Raw genomic sequence first — 18300 nt, 5'->3', positions numbered from 1 at the left:
TACCCTCATCTGCGGTTCATGATGTAACGGTCTGAACTCTACTGTATATTCTTACAGTTGTCCTCTTGTATTGTTTCTTTTGTTTCTGAGTGCAGGAACCTGAGGCTGATCAACTGGACCATACAAGCACGGAAATCTTTGTCCCTGGGAGGGACAATCCTTTCCATTCACCCAAAGACATTAAAATAGTCATCGATGGAATAGACATCCTGAACGAGGAGCTCTCAGACTGTTTGCTCCAACCTTCTTAAGTGGTTTATATGGAGTTAAATATTTCATATTAATCTGAACGTTTTATTTACATCAAATCAACGGAGACAACTTCTTAATTTTAATTAAAGACAACACAAAATAATTGATTTGGTCCAACTTCAGAAAATAGTTTGCTTGGAGTTACAAAATACAGACTAAACTGGATTAATAATTTACACTGAGCCAACGCAAAAATGTAGGTGTGATTGATTACTTCAAGCTTAAACAAGGTTTTATTTTTTCAGTGCATATGTAACTTTCCTGTTGTGAACATCAATTAAAGGATCTTACTATAACCTGCAGTATTTCTGAACCACTGCAACCAATGCATTTTAATATTTATCAAACAAAATGATTCTCTCCAGCATCTACATCTGCTCTCGAGTTAATGCGGTTGAACCCTGCGCCCCTCTCTGTTCGTTACATACTGTATAGTTAGAAAAATGTTTCCACTTTTATACATAACTATTATTCAGTTTCTTTCTTTTATGAATGCCAGTCATCCTCTGACGTTGTCAGCTCCACAGAAAACCCTCCATGAACCACTTGATTTATTCTTCATTCCAGTGTAACAGTTATTTTCCCAGAGAAAAATATCCGTGTGTGCTACAAGAGCCGGAGGTAAGGTCAAGATAATTTCAAGCCTGCACTGTATTGTATAACCTTCATAAAGAATAGAGAGTCAATAAATAAACAACGGAAAAACAAAGGGGGGGAGGGGGGGGCACATTTTAGATAAAGCTGGCCAAATGATGGGGACAAGTGGAGCGGTCTTATCTCCTCATGGTGTGCACGGCAGCTTATAGCAAAACCATACTTCATTCTCACTGTGTGTCAAGTGAGGTGGTCGTGCTGCTAAATGCTTCAATCCTTTTTGGGTGCCACCAACAAGAAGAAACTACTCTTGTGTCAAACTAAAAAAATATATATATGCTGTTTATCCCTATAAGAGAAAAAGTCTTTCTGTATTTTGCTCAGACTCACCGGGCTTAATACATTTACACACAAGTATTCTCGTCTGTCTGGGTATCTCTCACTGATATATTCTTTTATGGCGGTCTGCCTCTCCCTGTCTCTCCATCATTGTCTGACAGTCATCCTTTTTGATCAGCAAAACACAGTTTTCTTATCTTGTCCTCGCCCAGCAAAATCATATAAAAACCCCACCTTACTTGACTATGTATGAGACAATGGCAAACTTCCAAAAGATCCACATTCCTCCTGGCCATTCGTAATGTCTATAGCTATGGTAAGGTACATGCACATTGTGCTCCACATTGAAAGTGGCCCTTCTTCCTTACTTCCCCTTCACACCTTCACTCTCCCCTCTTTCATCTCCTTTCAAAACTTTTTCCCCTCTACCACTCCAACTTTTTCCAAAAAAACGTTCTTGAAAGAGTTAACTGTTATGTGGTATTTCAGTGTGGAATGCTGGGAACATAGGTGATCCCAAACTGTCATGGAAACCCATGTAACATGATATCTGTGACTCACCACGCTCCACCCCCAGGAATTTGAGGTAAAGAAAATGTACTGGGAAAAACATACAGTGTGGTTTGCGGATTCATGGATACTTACAGTTACTTAGGGCTAATCACATCAGGCTTGTTTAGTCTGCTTGAAACGGACCTTTTCTCCGGTGCAGACCTTTTGGGTAGATGTGAATACAAATCAGCCGACTCTGCAGCTGGGACTCGGTTCACTTGTTTGGTCCGTACTAGAGTCCACAACGAACGCAATGCAATGTGAATGCAATCAGAACCTTTTCTGAACCAAATGCAACTGAGCACCTTTTTGGATTAAACGGGTTTCCGTTTGTTCACCATACACAAGGGGGACCTTTTCAGGACAGCAGTACCTTTTAATGTAATTAATATCTTACGGAATAAAAGACCCCGCCTTTGAAACCACCAATACAACACACAAAAGCTCAACACGTGTAGGGCGTCCCGCATTTAATTAACAGAAATGATGTCTTTTTTTTTTTACATTATGTAAATTCAGAATAATTACAAATCTAATGAAAAAAATTAAATTTGCCCCATTCAACCCACTTTTAAATGTTTAAATTTTATTAAGTTAGTTTAAGTTCACGGCCGCCAATGCTGTAAAGTTAAACGACGATATGATCCATTTGCCGCATGTGTCCAAAGGAAAAATAAGCCACAGTTTTGTCCGTAAAAACAAGAAAAGGACCAAAAAAGTAAAAAAAAAAATGTTGTGATCGGTCATTGATCATTTCATTCATTCATTCATTCGTTTCTATTTTATACCAAGAATGAGCCGTGGGTCTACGTGGGGCACAGAAAAGACGCACTGCCTCCTTGATATATGGTAGGAGGTGAGTATATATCATATAGGAGAGCATATATTTTTTTAAAAAGTCCAGACCCAAGCAAGTGAACACCCGCCCCCCCCAAACAAAAATAAAAAATACTGCCACTGGTAATTTCTTTGCCAGGATAAATCAAAAACATATTTTTATCATCACTGGAGAAAATAAAAACAGGATGAGTCGCTGGGTCATGGTTTCTACTACTGCGGAAATTGAATTGTGCTCTCATGGTCAGATATGCAATGTTTGCTTAAATGCAATGCCAGAAAAGCTTTCACAGATTACAAATACAACTGAAATCCAAAGAGCTATTAAGAGAGGCCATTAGAGCAATATAACTGATATCTAAAAGACTAGAAAGATTCTGCTGTGTCAACGCCATATGACACGACTAGATGGGGCCTGAAATGCGGATAAATGAGGCTCTATTGTGACAGCGTAATTGTAACATGTCATATTAAGCATATGGCTGGGAAGTAACGGCAGGCTGATTGTGGTTTGTGCTTATCACCTCCATCTGCTCATCCATCTGTCTTGACAAATACAGCTGATTTGCAGGCAAACTCCAAAAATTCTCAAGTCGCACTAATTGGGGACCTCTGATCAGACTGTGTTTGAATGACCTAATTGATGCATGTACTACCATGCTGGCTGTATTCACAATACCACTCTGCTGTGGACTAAATTCAACGTCGTAACAGAAGTAGTTAATTTTTTTCGATGCTTGCTTCACTGATATCGGAATGCTCCTCTGGAAAACAATTGATGGACTTCTGCAATTTCTTCCGCTTGACAACTTTCTTTTGGATGAAAATCTTGGAATGTTCATCTACTTCATTCCTCTTGTCTGCTTGCATAAGATGGGACCTTAATATTCCTAATAGAAGCAGGTGATGCTGTTAACATTTTATGTCATGCTGTTTATGGTGGATATGGCACCAAGCTAATTACAGCAGCGTCTGCATGACTGCTCACTCCCAGCCTGTCAGGGGTCAAGCAATACAGCTCAATACAGGTAACATCAACTGCATTTTCAATAAAGGCCTCTGAAAGCAGTGCCTCTCTTTAACATGAGTCCAACACTGTTCAACTTTTAGAATAATTAACCCTTTACTTCAAGTCCTGTCCAAAACCAACACAACAGGCTGTGAGGAAAAGCTGCTACACAGTGGCTTCCAGTGCTGTCTTCTCCTTCCTGAAGTCCAGTGTGACTAACTGCTACATAATTGTCTCATTTAAACAGTCCTTCAGGGAAATCTAATGACCTTTTTACAATAAAGAGAGTAGTGCACCAGTAGGAGTGAGGACATCATTTCTTGCATAATTAACTAAGTAATGGGACCAAAGAAACAGCACTGTGACAGCATGATGTCAAAGGGAGGGAGCTACTAATAAGGTTCGATTACTATATGTGTTTTTGGAGGCTTCTCATTTAGAAATACCTCCATGTACGTAAGTTATTCTAAGTCATTTACAAGAAGCCTACAACTATTATTAACCAACAAGAAGTTTGCTCAGACCATTACCGGAGGTATTTAATGGACTGAGCTAAAACCTGTAATGAAAACAACAACAAAAAGAAGACAAACAAGATGAGTTCACTTTGGCGTCAACAGAGACTTGACTTAAGGCACTGTGCAAATCAGTCTCATTTCTAAGCATGGCTTTATATCAGTAGCAACTTTTATGTGAACCACATCTAAGCTGTAAGAATTAGAGCCTTTAAATGATTAAAATTGAAATCAGTAATTATATGACTTCAATCAGGCACACGGATCAAAACACTCAAATGTGTAATTACTTAAAAACGAATGAGAAATAACTTAAACCATCACATCTGATACATAAAAGCTGCTATTGCCATCCCTGGTCGAGGAATGTTACTGAAGAATCATAAAACTTGGACCGCATAAGAACGCTTTGTCAACAGAAGACACGGTAGATATGCAAGGCTGACTGCTATGCTATCATATCGACTACCTTTGTATGAATGTATGGGGTATTATCTGAGTGAAAGCTTTCTCTTTCACAGACATCTTCCCGATTGAATATTTCACATGGCAGGCATTTAGCTAAATGCTGCTCTCTAAAGACATGTAAGGACAATAAAAAAACTACAATAAGCTAATTTTTTTAAGTGGATATTGTCTTCTTAGACAAAGCCCAACAAAAATTCTACAACTAAAATGATACAAGGAGCAAGAAAAATCTCTCACCCGTGATCAACAATTTATGTTTTTTTTTGAAGAAGAAAGACTTTGTTGGTTCTCTTTGCTGATAAAAAGAATTGTGGGAAACATTTAAGTGCTTTTCCTTGTTTGGTTTGATCCATGCTCTCGTGGACACAGAGAAGCCATTATCTGCAGTTGGGGCTTCCTCGATGTCCCTGCATGTTTCTCTGTCAAGGTGACACCAGCACGCTTGTCAGGAAATGCACACGTCAGATCGTAAAAGATGCTTTTTTGCTCGAAGGCAAAGGTTCAGCTGAAGACTCAATCACACCCGCCCTCTATACAGATGCATGCGCCCACACTCTGCGCCTGGCAGCAAGAGAAAATAATTAGGCCATGGTGGCTGTCTGAAGCATAAAGATCCATTAGTGACAGATTTTACACATTACAGTCTGTCTTTACAACGGTAACTGGGGACTGATGAGCAGGGCAAACAGAATCCACAGAACTCAACAGGAACACGCTCCTCTTTCTCCCATGCTTCATTTACTGCTAGACGATTACTAGCGTCGCCCTCAGCATGTATTAAAGAATTCCTTTGTGCGCGACAAAAATTGGAAATGTAATATTGTCCAATTCTCCAATTTGGTGCATTTAACAAATAAATTGAAACATTCAGGTATTATTTTAGTGGACAATAGCTGCCTGTTTTCAGGTCAACTCATCAGTTTCTTCTTTTGGAAACCTCCACACCTGCTAACAATTACCAAGAAGGACTGAATCAGGCTGCCGTGCTGTCTTATCTACATGTTTACTGTTCACAGGCAATTTGGCAGTTTAAAACCGAAACTGCAGTTATGGCAAACAAGTGTTTTCTTCTGAAAAAATAAGAGAAATGAGGTGGCACAAACCTCATTTAACAGCATTCTGACAGGAAACTGGTGGGGTTGCTGCAGAAAGATTCCAGCTACAACATCTGTGGTCTGGGTTCAGAAGAGCACAAACCTGGTAACAACTAAAGATACTGCACAGAACCATCTGGAGGACCTGAGTCTTTTTCTGTACCAGAGGCCTTCACATTGAAAAGGTCAGAGGGAGATTTATTTTATACATACAGACAACACGAGGCAACAAGTATGTGTTATCAGACTTAAAATCAATCTACCCATACACAAGCTAACACACAAACAAACGAGTGCTGCTAATCATAATGCGGACGATGCTTTTATTATAAACACACCCGGGAGATGTCTTTTCCTCTTGAGAGTTCCAAGGTCAGTGAGCTTCTATTAGCAATTTACACCATAGCAAAGTCCTAATTAATTAGGCCTAATGTGAGACAATGGTTGGATTTTTTTTCCTTCTATCCTTCTAGGAGACATAAGGCAATGCACCACTGGTGGTTCAGAGGCTATTGCTGGTCAAGCGACCCTTAATTTAGCTGCCAAGCGTTGCTGACTCTGCATGCTATTTTTCAGCAATGCCCTGACACACATGGTCAGTAAACCCACATTACCACCGCGCAGCTTCACTTTAGCGTTTGGGGCGTTAAGGGCTCAGATCGCTGACAAGAAAGGTGATACAGCAGTACTGACACGGCGTACTGTGGTAACACCACTGCTGTCATGACTGACTGTGGTGTTGAATGTTTTGTTTTAGTCCTGTTTTTAGGTGAAGAGTTGGAGCAAAAATTAACAAATTTGCTTCAATGTGTCGCGTTCACAGAGCAACTGATGTAGTTTTAAAGCTGCATTTGCTGCATCCTTTCGTCCTTTTCTACATTATAGAGGGTTTTCACAGTGTCTCATCAATCCAGAAGTCGCCATGTTGGGGGAAAATGGTGAATTATTGCCGTGGTTTTGGTTTTACCAATTGGTTATCAGAAGAAAGGTTAGCAAAGCTAAACCAGGATCTACAAGGCAGAAGTCCTTAGCATCGTTCTCCTTGATTTGTAATAACTTTTGGCAGTCTGTAAAATTCCCAATGTTCATCGCGGTCTGCCCAATTGGGACAGCCAAAAACACCATTTCAATTCAATTTAATTCACCATTTTCCATGATCTACTTCAGTCTGCACTGCACTTTGTTTGCCATGCCGAGTGCCACCGACATGGCGATGTCCATATTGATGATGCGTCTAATTTACCTTCCACCAGTTTCAATTAATTTCCGTGAATGCGCAGACCTCAACCTGTTGCTCATTTTCTCTAATTCTGCGTGTAACTTGATGAGACAAGATTAATCTAACTATCAGAAATCGATCTTTTTTAATCCATGGTGGTGCTTTATTCAGTTGTGCACTGTGCACTGAACCACAATGACATAAGATGGTCAAGCAAACGCTGAGCAAAACCATTAGTTTCTCATAGAGCAGAAGTGAGAGAAACCTTGACAATGGATGTTGGCAGTCTCTCTTTCCTCTGCCTTTACCCCAGAGGATGTTAAATATCAGAAAGATGAACTTAATCAAAAATATGTATTCATGAGGAGCAGGACAATAGCTCCTTCACTTTTTCATACCTCTCTGTATATATATATATATATATATATATATATATATATATATATATATATATATATAAATATATCTGGAACATCTTTTGCTTATTGAATTAAAAAAAAAATAGAAAGCACAAAGCACAGTGGGACTAAATTACATTTGATAGAAAGAGCAATCTATTTTTTGTTCCTATGACAAAAATCCTGTCGCTGCTTAGCACACACACTTACTAGTGTACACATACTGTACAAATTAATTTTTCCTGGGAACACTAATAGACCGGCCGCCTCTTTCTCTCACAAACCTAGATCCACACAAACATATGCACATTATAAGTCAAGTCCGTTCATTTGAAAGCGAGAGCACACGTGACTGGCTATGAAATCTACACTTGTATTAGTTGTGAAGTGAATCCGACAGCGATATGATGATAATGTGGCGGCAGCAGAGGTGATAATAATCATATTCTCCGAGTTGCAAAGATCAAATGAGAACTCCAGAGAGACGAGGCTGGCTCCATATGGCGCAGATCTATTATTCCTTCTTACTCTGAATCAAATAATTTCATTTACATATTTGACTGGAGGTGAGTGAGTGGTAATGAGAACCTTTTTTTTTTTTTTCAGGCGCAGAGAGTGTTAAGAATATGACCGAGAGGCCTGTCAATTACTCTACATATTCAACCAGATAATATTATATAAAAACGACACAGCTCTTCTTCCTCACTGCCACATTATTAATTATTATGTAAGGTCATGTTAACTTAATTTACACCTATACCGTGAATTCCTTTATTAGATAGTATGGAAAAAAAGAGACATTAGAAAACTGCATTTAAATCTCAGTGACTGAGCTGCTGCTTAGGAATACATGATGTACAATGTATGTACAGGCCTACCTGCACATGAGCCCACCATGCTACCGCTTGATGTGGTGGTAGCACAATAAGAGACATAAATGACCTTGCATTGTGGTGTGAGATTGTATTAATATTTTAATTGTGACTCTGCCACTTCAGGTGAAAACTCACTGGTGCCACATGGAGAGATGACGAAAGCTGTTTTAATATCATCAACCTGAAAAAACTCTACAGTACAGAAGTAAATGCAGATTCAAATGTATTTTGACTGGTGTAACACATCGGTAGCAACTTTTTGTTCTTGTGATTTAAACTTTGTGAACGTTATTTATTTTTCGTTTGAAACAATGAACATCACTGGCAGTACACTTTAGGATGAGTGCAGGAAGAGGACACAGATGCTGCAGAGGCATTTTGCCATAGATGCATAAAACAGTCACCAGGTTGCCGAACATTGTCAAAAGCCACACGGCGAGTGATAGCACAATGTTACAATGTCACAGCAGAATCTCCCCACTTAAGTGCTTGATTTTTGTCACGGTTTTAAACTCTTAAAACTTTTGCACTTTTACAGCGAATAACTTATTTCTTTATTACAAGTCCCCATTAGTCCTCACCGCGGTGGAGGCTATTCATACTGGGGTCCAGGGTAGCTTAGGAATAGAATAGAAGGACAGGATAGTATTTGATATAACTGCCACAAAAAAAAGAACAATTCATTATACAACCAGTTTGCAGGTGTGCTAATGCTGACATGTCCAAATCTCTTTAGGTAACGTCCTTGTTACATACAAATATGAGTAACATACTTAACACAATTGTAATTTAAATTAAAGCAAAATACTCAGTATACAATTCCACCTCTCGGTGCAGTTGGGTATATGGTTTAATCCAAAGTGCCGTCATGCCATATACAGTAAGTGCTTAAATTTCTGTCAGATAGGCCCTGTGGGAACTAGAGCCCTAACCCTGACAGTGTTAGCACCATATTAAACTCGCTGAGCTACTGTACAGGCGCACCGTATATCACTTAAGTGGAACATTTTTACTTTTAAGCGTACTGACTGTCCCAGAAATCTGACGGCTCACAATGTGAACGTTCAGTCTAGTTATTTAGCTGTGGGTGCTGCTTCAACCTGGACTTAAGTGTTTCTTTTTTCATTTTAAATAAACTAGTAATATAACATCTAATTCAGAGTGCATAGTGTTCAGGGCCCAACTTCCATTGAACACAACGAGTCCCTGGTTCGATTCACCTTCCTTTTCATTTAAATACTTACTTATACAATGGTGCACTACGGGCGCCTTTACAATGAAAATGAATGGAATTTATGTGCATACACTGCACCCTGCATTAACAGACTGAAAAGCATTTCCACTTGAATACCACTGCATTGTTTTTTATATTTTAAGGAGTCTACTGAATCTCACTGATATGTGTCACACACACAGTTGGTCTTAGTTTTAGAACAACTACATGGTCGCAATTTCTGCTTTAGTCCAATCCATTTCGCCAGTTTCATCCACCTGACAACCTCTGCATATTTCCTAATAATTGCCTCATATGTGTCCTGCTCACCTGTCTCAGCCAACTAAATATTTAAATATTTGCAGAATTTGCATGTCATCGCATTAGTAACAATAATCTTTTACCTTTTGTTTACTGTACACTTAACACACTATACACTTAATACATTATATTGATGTAAAGATTGGGGATGTGGGATTTTCACTTGTAAAGGAGTGATTTTAAATCGTGATATTGCTACTGCATAACTAAAAGGTCTAAGTACATCTGCTACAACTGCACTCTTGCAAGTGTGCTTTATGGGTGTATGAATATCCATGTTTATGTCTAACATAATTCCTATAACACATTTGTGTAGTGGAAGAACAGTAACAGCAGTGACAGTAATAACAGTAGTGACTCTGGGTCAAAAGCCTCCCACATACAAATGAAAATGTTACAGCTGCATCTCACACATACCATTAATGTGTGCTGAAGATATTTCTCAAGTGTGACTATTCCTGTCGACACACCTTATTGCATATCAATCAGCATTTACAGTAAATCTGCATAAATCTAACAGAAATGTTCTCAGAGCACCACATCAGTTCCCCGGCCTTCTGTTTGTGGACTTACATTTTGGACTGTTCTTAATAAAGTATTGTATTTTTCACATATTGCTTTTTTTTTTAACTTGATGAAGTGAAAAAAAAAAAAATGTAATTCAAAAACTGCTGCCTTTTAACACTCATTGTACATGGCAGTATGTGTGTACCCACACTAGAATTCCAGGTTATGATGATTTGAGAGAAATGTGATGTTGGATAAAAATGCACATTCCGTACACACCAACAAAATACACAAGGGGAAGATAAATCGCCGCAGCTTTACAAGACAAAGGGTCTGCAGTTCGTGTTTTTTTTTTTGTATCTATTTTGCGGTCACTATTTATAAGACTGTAGCAAACTATGAATGTTCAGCCATTATCATAAAGTGGTACTTCCAAGATTTATTGTTGCGAAATGAAATTATATGAATAGTGTTTAATTTATTCCTGCTGTCCTCACTGGAGATTGCATCTGTACTTACCTCTGGATGAACATGCATAAGCATACACGCACACATGAATAGAAAAGACACGCACACACTGTGCATACCTGGGAGTGGCATGAAAGAACATGTGTCATGGCATCAGTAGAGCAGCCTGATAAAAAGGGACAACGCTTAAGGCAAGTGTTACTGCACTCTTATCTCACTGATAAAAGTGATGTTGTGCTCTTGTTTAAGAATGGGAACGGTTTAACTTAATATTTAATAACCATTTAATGTACTCATATACTGCACAGGAGTCCACTGACAAAAATCAATCAATGTTACAACCAACGCTGAACTGAAACGGTGTAATCCGAAGCTTGTTTTGTGAACTCAAATATCACAATAAAGGCTGGATAAATTCACAGTTTGCCGCACTAATGAGGACATTACCATTCTGGCGCATTTCCTGAAAAATCCAACATCCTGCCACACAGATTGTAGTGTGGTAAAGCACCTTGCTTTGAATAAACAGGTGGCGGGCAAGTTATTGGTTTTGGCCACCACAGATAAACAGAATACAAAAAAAATAAAAAATTTAACACTGAGAATTTCACACATTTACACCAGCTTTTCTTAATACCTCACAATATCGTTGTATTCTTTAAACGACTTTTCTCTAGGTAGAGTTTTATTCTGGCCAAGGGGAGGCTTTTGGTTTACCGGGAACATTCCTAACGTACTTGTTCTAACTGTGTGCTGCGGATCAAGGTAGAACGGGGAAAAATAAGCAACATTATTAAGTGTATTTCAAAATACACTCCGTCAATAACAGTCCAGCGCGGGGGAGAATATAGGATTTCTTTATAGTGAGTCAGACACAGAATAATTTCAGCAAAAGAAGAAGAGGGAGATACAAATCCAATGAGGCCGATACAGAAGAATTTAAGAAGCGCGCACAAATAGAAATACATACACTGAGAGAGAAACGCATGTGGAGGAGACGGCGGGCAAAGGGAAGAAAGTTTGTGCGAGCTTTTTTACCGCAATGTGTGACTCAGACGATGGTGTGGTGGCCCAATGATTCACCCTGAGGCTTCAACCTCGAGCCCACTGAAAGGTCAAAGCTTCTTTTTAAGCTGCCTGCTCCTGCCGCTCTCTTCTCTTCACTGTCTAAACCGCAGTTTACTTTTTCCCTGTGTAAAAGTTTCTGAGTGCAACCTGCACTGAATATATATTTACGCCTGTGTGTGTCTGTGTGCTTTGCGTTCATTCATCACCAGCAGAGCAACTGCCCATTTTTCTCTTGCTCCAGCCAAGACTGGTGTCACCCTGAAGCACAGAGCCCATGTTGTGACAGAAGACTCTGGCCAACAGGGACAATCTAAATGCCACCTAGCCTACCGTTGATGTGTGTGAAAGTGTGTGTGTACATGCTACTGTGGCAAACGCTGAGAACTTGTATTTCTGCATTGAGACCATTTGTGAGGACACGCCGCTGGAATAATAGAATACAATAGATTAAACATCCTTCTATTGACTCCGATACTTAGTGGTGATTAGGGTGATAAATGTGAAAGGGCTTGTGTACATTTGGAAATTCATGATTTTATAGTGAAGAGGACGCCTGCTTGTTATAATAAAAATGTATACAATGAATGTCAGCGGGTACTGTATGCATTCAGCAGAGCAAATACAATTCAGTGTATTTGTATTTGCACCTGTACTCCATGTGCTTTGAAAAAATCCCAGTTTAAAGCTACACAGATCAAGTCTGAGGAGTTGTTGTGATAACTACAGTAAAAACTCACTGCTATATCAGATTCATTCGGAACTGCTTCAAAATGAAGCAAAGTGAGACAAGTCTGTGTGTAAGTAACTCACACAATGTATCTCTCTTTTTTTTTATCATTTTCAATGTTGAGCTGAGTAAATGAAAACCCATTCACCTCCACACTGTTGTGTAGGCAGTAGATATCCACAAAAGATGCATCAAAATGAGGTTGGCAGGAATGAGCGCTTCCAAGTGACAAATAACAACTGAAGCCAGAAAGCAGAACCCAGGCAAAGGCATCATCTTTCACTGCCATGGCATTGCCTTCAACATCATTAATGCAATCAGGACCGTCATCATGATCACCCCCCTCCCTCCCATCACCTTTCCACTTACCTTGTTGTGTCCCTGAAGAGAGTAATGACTCCACAGAGGACGTGATCTCATCTAAGTTGATTTAACCACATGGTTTTAGACCATTTTCCTGATCTACGCATCACTAGTTGGGTTTCTGAACCAAGTCCATCCCATCAGTAGAGGCTACTCAAAGTTAAACCCCGCCTGCTCACTGTCCCACTGCCTCAGTGGTTAGAGTGCCAGGTCATTAAGTCAGCAGTTTGATATCGGCGAACACCATGTGATGGAGGCCTGACGGGGAAGAAGGTTGTTTGCTGATGGGTTGATGGGTTGATGGGTTGATGGGGGTGTTGTTGAGTGGAAAGCATTAGTGAAGCCAATCTAAGTGTCAGTGAATTAATGGAAAGGCTGTTGAATGTGTTTTCTGTGGAAATGGGGGAGGGGAAGAAAAACAGGAATAACCCTGCTCCACATGCATATGAGATAAAGAAACTTTATGGCCGGCTGTTTGACTAAAGGTCCTGCGAGTATATTCACGCAGAGAATGAGCTCCCAGGCTTCTGTGCTAACGGATTAATTCAAATCTAATTAATAAGCAAATACATTCTGAATTAATAACTGGATTCAGAGTATAGCTAGGAAGTGAGTGTAAGGGGTACAGAGGGGTTTCAGCGTATAATAACAAAAAAAGGGAATGCTGCAGGTAGAGAGGACAAAAAGAAAAAAGGAAGAGAGTGAACGACTGAGTGGAAGAAACAGGGTGTCGGCTATAGGAGTACGGGAGAGACTTTTGTTGTATGTGCCTTTTATTTTAAGTAGAATATTGAATATGTTGGAGCTGTTGCTCCGGTCCTGAAACTCTCCACTCATTTCCCCTGCTGTCTTTTCCTTCTCCATCTATCATTCTGTCTCTCGCTTCCCCATTCCTCCCTTCTGCCACTCTCACTTTGAAGCGAGAGTATGTGTGCATTTGAACTCATACGTGTGTACCCTGCAGGTGTGTCCCCGTTACTGTATGCATTAACGCGCAGAAGATGTAAAGATGCTGAGGAGACGCGTGCGCTGCATTACAATGAGTGAGTTTCGTCTGTTTCCGCGTGATTGTTTGAAAGCGAAGTTAAATCCATTGGCAGGGCGGATGACCTACAGCCAGACACTGTTGTGTTTGGTTGAGCCTCACAGCTGAGGGGAGAAAGGCCCCAGTCGAATCTGTTCATACGCACACACAACTACCCTGCTTCATCCCTCACCAGTGTGTGTTTCAGAGAGGAAGGCCAGAAGGATGGAGAGGACAGGAGGGAAAACAAATGAGGATGTGAAAAATACATAAACAATGGAGGAAAGAGGGCATGAAGTAGAAGATGGGGGAAATAAAGAGCGGATAGAGTCCAGTGCCTGGTCATTTCAGTGTAAAACGGATTTGACATGAAAAGGACTTGTGTGATTGAGAGAAGCTGAGAGCTCTTGTTTGTACTCTGTGCAGGTAACAGCGTGTTCTGCCCTCTAGTCCAATAACTGGTCTGTTGGATGCGTGCAAATTGAAAAGCATGGGTGCATCTACAGTACCTTATTATGTGCATCTTTCTCTCGCTCTCATTTCCCTCCACAAATTCCATTCCTCCTTTCCGCTGTCTTCATTTGTCCTTTGGCCACCCTCTTCCATCTATTTCCACCACCTCTCCTTTTCTCTCCTCGACCCTCATTTCTCTGCCTTTGTTGAGTGGAATTCTCAGCTACCCCAGTACTACAATCTATTCAGCTACAATCAACCACCATTACTTCAGCTTTTTTCCTGAACCCGATGTTCAGCTCCTGGAAAGGTCAAGTGCTCTTTAGGTAACTATGATCTGACCTGCACATCTAATCGACAGATTCAGGTCAACCTTCACATAGACTCTGTGTGTGTTCTGTTTTGCCCCTCACACTGCATCATGGTGTTAAAAAAAAAAAAAAAAAAGAAGAAGAAATGTATGACTGCCTGTTCTTTCTCCACATTTCCCTCCAGCATAGTCTTGGTTGAAATACACACATTCGTCTCTTTCTTATGTGCCATCTCAAAAAAACACGGTCATTTCATCTGTGAAATCTCCCATCGGTTTTTGACAGGGTCTTTTGGAGCCCAGAGCCCGTGTTTACCACCAACTGCTTTCTTGTAAACAGTTTAAAGCCAGAAAAGCTACATTTTGGCGAAACTTAATGTATCTGATCCAGGTCAGATTGATCCCGCATTTCTTCCATAGGAAAAAACTGGTTGGATGACGGGAGTGGTTAAAAAACTAAACATAACGTGATTCGCTTACTGTCAGCTCAGGGCAGATTTTGGAGTCACAGACCCGTCCACATACAGTATATGAAACAATTCACTTGTTGTCCATTGATTTGTGGCTAACAGGTGATTTCTACTGCAGGTATGGAACTCTCTATGGTCTTTTTGGTGTCGGTGTGTTTGGTTTTGGTGGTAACAATAAACATTTTGGGGGCGTTTACTATTTGTCTCTTGCTGTGAGATCTGCTCCAAGAGGCATTTAACCTGGTTTGGTGGAAAATTGTTCAACGCCCTAAAAAGAAAAAATGCTGCCTTTTCATTCAGTCTCTTATCCATTTGTACATTAATATGCAGTGATTTAGTTTATCTGTACTTGAAGGGTGGTTTTGCCTGTTGGCCTCCACGATGTTCATGCATCTCATTTTTACTATCCCTTGAGCACTAATCCTCATTGGTCGCTATTTCTTACGTTTCCCTCTTCCTCCCTTCCTTTTCCAACATCTCTTCCATCGCTCTCCCATCCATCTTTCCCTCCATATTCATCTCTCTCTGCCCTTCTCCCTCTCCTTTTCCCTGGTAGCCAGGGATAATTGTTACATCGTTCTAGCACTAAAGTCGCCCTGTGTAGGAAGCATGGTTGATCGCCGCTGGGTCTAACGCAGCATGGGGGAAGGGGAATTGAACAAGCATTGGCCGTCAGAGCTGGTTAGCTTCACAGAGCTCCTGTCACAACTACACTCACAATGCAACCTGTTTACTACCCGGGCCCCCTGCAATTACCAGCTCCCCAGCAGGGGCCAAGCTAGCGCCTGGGGAGAACTAACACTATCAGCAGAAAGGAAGGCGGAGGAACGAGGGAGGGAGAGCCCCATTAAGAGGCTGAGGAAGGGTGGTGTGTAAGTGAAAAATCCTGCAGGGACATGCATGGTGCGAGCATGTGTGTGTGTGCGTGTTTCTCTGCAGATGCTTGTAAGTGCAAAGGTGAAATAGTATGGTTTCTGAGATTTGAAGCTAACGGAAGCACGCTATGGTGTCCCACTAAACACGAACCAAGCGAAAAGATAAATTTAGCAAATGAAAGAAAGGTAATAGACGTTTAGTGTTATAGGGCCCTTGGAAAACCAGCCCGTTTCTATTAGTCTATAAACCCACCATTAAAATGATTGAATCAATGAGGGAAGGAACTATTTACACAATAAGCAGTTTTAAGAAATGGATGCGGATTTTAGGGTGCTGGGAATTTAATCAGAGTGTGCAGTGGTATTGATGACTTGGGTATATATTTGCATGTGAATCAACCTGTCGCCATGACCTGGCCCCTGACTCACCGGGACAGTGGGGCAGTGAAACAAGCAGCAGCACGGGACCCCTACAACACATCGCTGCTTCTCAACACGTTGGCCGCGGGTGCAATTTGTTGAGCAGATACCGAAAGAGAAGGAGCTACAAAAGATCAGGAGTTCCTAAATCAAACTGTAATTTTATCTGTTTTTATGACTGTTAGCATTTTAGCTTAGATATCATTCAGTTAGTAACAAATTTTAAACTGCCACCAACCTTGCATGAGCTCAGCATTTCTTTGTATGAATTGATAATGGAAGATGAGCCAAGGCAACCTAAACTGTGACTATTTAATCAGTTACCACAGCCTCACAAACAGTAAGCTGTTCTGGCATTGCGTAGCCTTGGACATGATAATAATTTTATTGTTACTGTTGTTGTTGTTTTCTGCCATGAATGTCAGGGGATATTTCTCTTAATTTGTTACAGCCGATTCTGAAACTGCTGTGTAGCACCACCAGTGTCAGATGCTTGTTGTAGTTCCAAACTCTTCAGTGTGTAGTGTCTCTCAGGGAAATTACTAGTGCCTGTCCAAGATAAAAGAGCCTTGTAATATGACCTGGTACCTTTTTGTTTTACACACAATAACAACAGGTCTGTTGTAAGGCCCCGGACTACAGAAACAGGTCAAAAGGAGGTCTGAACAGGAAAGATAAGCACTCAATTATCAGACGATTGGTAATTTACATTCTAATTGTGGCTGGCAGCTTCAAATCAGAGGATGTTATGGAGCTAAAAAAGCCCCGAGGTTGTTTCAGCCTAAATGGTCAAGCTCTGATTTTGTGGTCGCTACTTTTTAATTTTCGCCTTCTTCTTTTTGTAGCCCGTAATGACATGGGATATTTGAGAAACAGTGTGTTAGGGAGCCCGTACTGCCTGGACTAACTGTTATAAAACTCTCAATATGTTCCACAGACTTCACCTTTTCCCAGGAGTATCTGACAAAACAACCCCACCCCCGTCCATTATTCTTATTGGTGGAGTAAACTATACATAGTGCATTATCCCAGTGTATACATTCAACAAACGGTCATTTTGTATTCATTTTGTTAGACCTTTTTATCTACACCACAACAGATTTGATCTGCCAATCTCCCCATAATCCTCCTACTATACTTTTCATCCTCTCCACCATAATTTATCAGATACTCTTGGAAACCATTCCCACCTGAAATCTCTTCATCCATCCAATCAGTCTTTCATATTACGTCTTGCAATCTTTCCATCTCTCACCCACCGTGGTCTTCTCTAACAGTGGGAATGGCTGCGGTTAAAGTCAGCTGTGGTCTAGAGGTGGAAGGAGTTTCTTTTTTTATTTTCTTCTTTTTTTTAATTTCCTCGTTCTCCCTGACCACTTACACTGCACATCTACGCGGATGGACTTGATGGCAGCCACCCCCACCCCGTTGTCAGCTTTGCAGTAGTAGCGACCCCCCTGAAACCTCTGGATGCTGTCAATGCGCAGCGTCTCATTGTAGATGGACGTTTCCTGGAACTTGTCGCTGGCGCTGCCGGCCGTCTTCGTCCACCGTACCTGGAGAAAAGGGTGGACAGGGGAAGATGTTGAGAAGACAGAGGTAATGTCTGTGGAAGGGAGATGTACCAAAGGACAGAATCAAAGTGCAGTTGAAGAAAACTGACAACAGCAACAGAGCAAATTTGACATTTGATTTGCTTTGCTTGGACTTTTTATTTTAAAATATTCAGAGTGTAATAACACCTTTTGGATTTCACTGTGAGACGTGTTCCAGCCGACACAGAAAAACAGCTCTGCATGCAACAGAATAGTCCTACAACCAATCAGAGAACTGAATCGAATGAATAAATCATTATAATTCATGAAATTTAAATTGTTCAACCGTACTATGTGCCTGGTGCTCATGTTAGCATTGCTTTCTGTCAAAATG

At 40.6% G+C, this 18300-nt stretch overlaps 1 protein-coding gene across 2 annotated transcripts in view; it reads right to left on the bottom strand.

Moving 5' to 3' along the window:
• LOC125005394 (MAM domain-containing glycosylphosphatidylinositol anchor protein 1) overlaps positions 1 to 18300 on the bottom strand; it is a 163056-nt gene that overhangs the window by 78388 nt on the left and 66368 nt on the right. For both annotated transcript variants that reach the window (XM_047580729.1, XM_047580731.1), the window contains exon 4: positions 17753 to 17927. In XM_047580729.1, coding sequence (XP_047436685.1) covers positions 17753 to 17927 — 175 coding nt within the window. The remainder of the gene's footprint in view (positions 1 to 17752; positions 17928 to 18300) is intronic.

Source organism: Mugil cephalus, chromosome 3 (genome assembly GCF_022458985.1).
Source record: "Mugil cephalus isolate CIBA_MC_2020 chromosome 3, CIBA_Mcephalus_1.1, whole genome shotgun sequence".
Classification (NCBI taxonomy): Eukaryota; Metazoa; Chordata; class Actinopteri; order Mugiliformes; family Mugilidae; genus Mugil; species Mugil cephalus.
The sequence above is the reverse complement of the archived record's forward strand: the minus strand, read 5'-3'. Positions and strand labels throughout refer to the sequence as shown.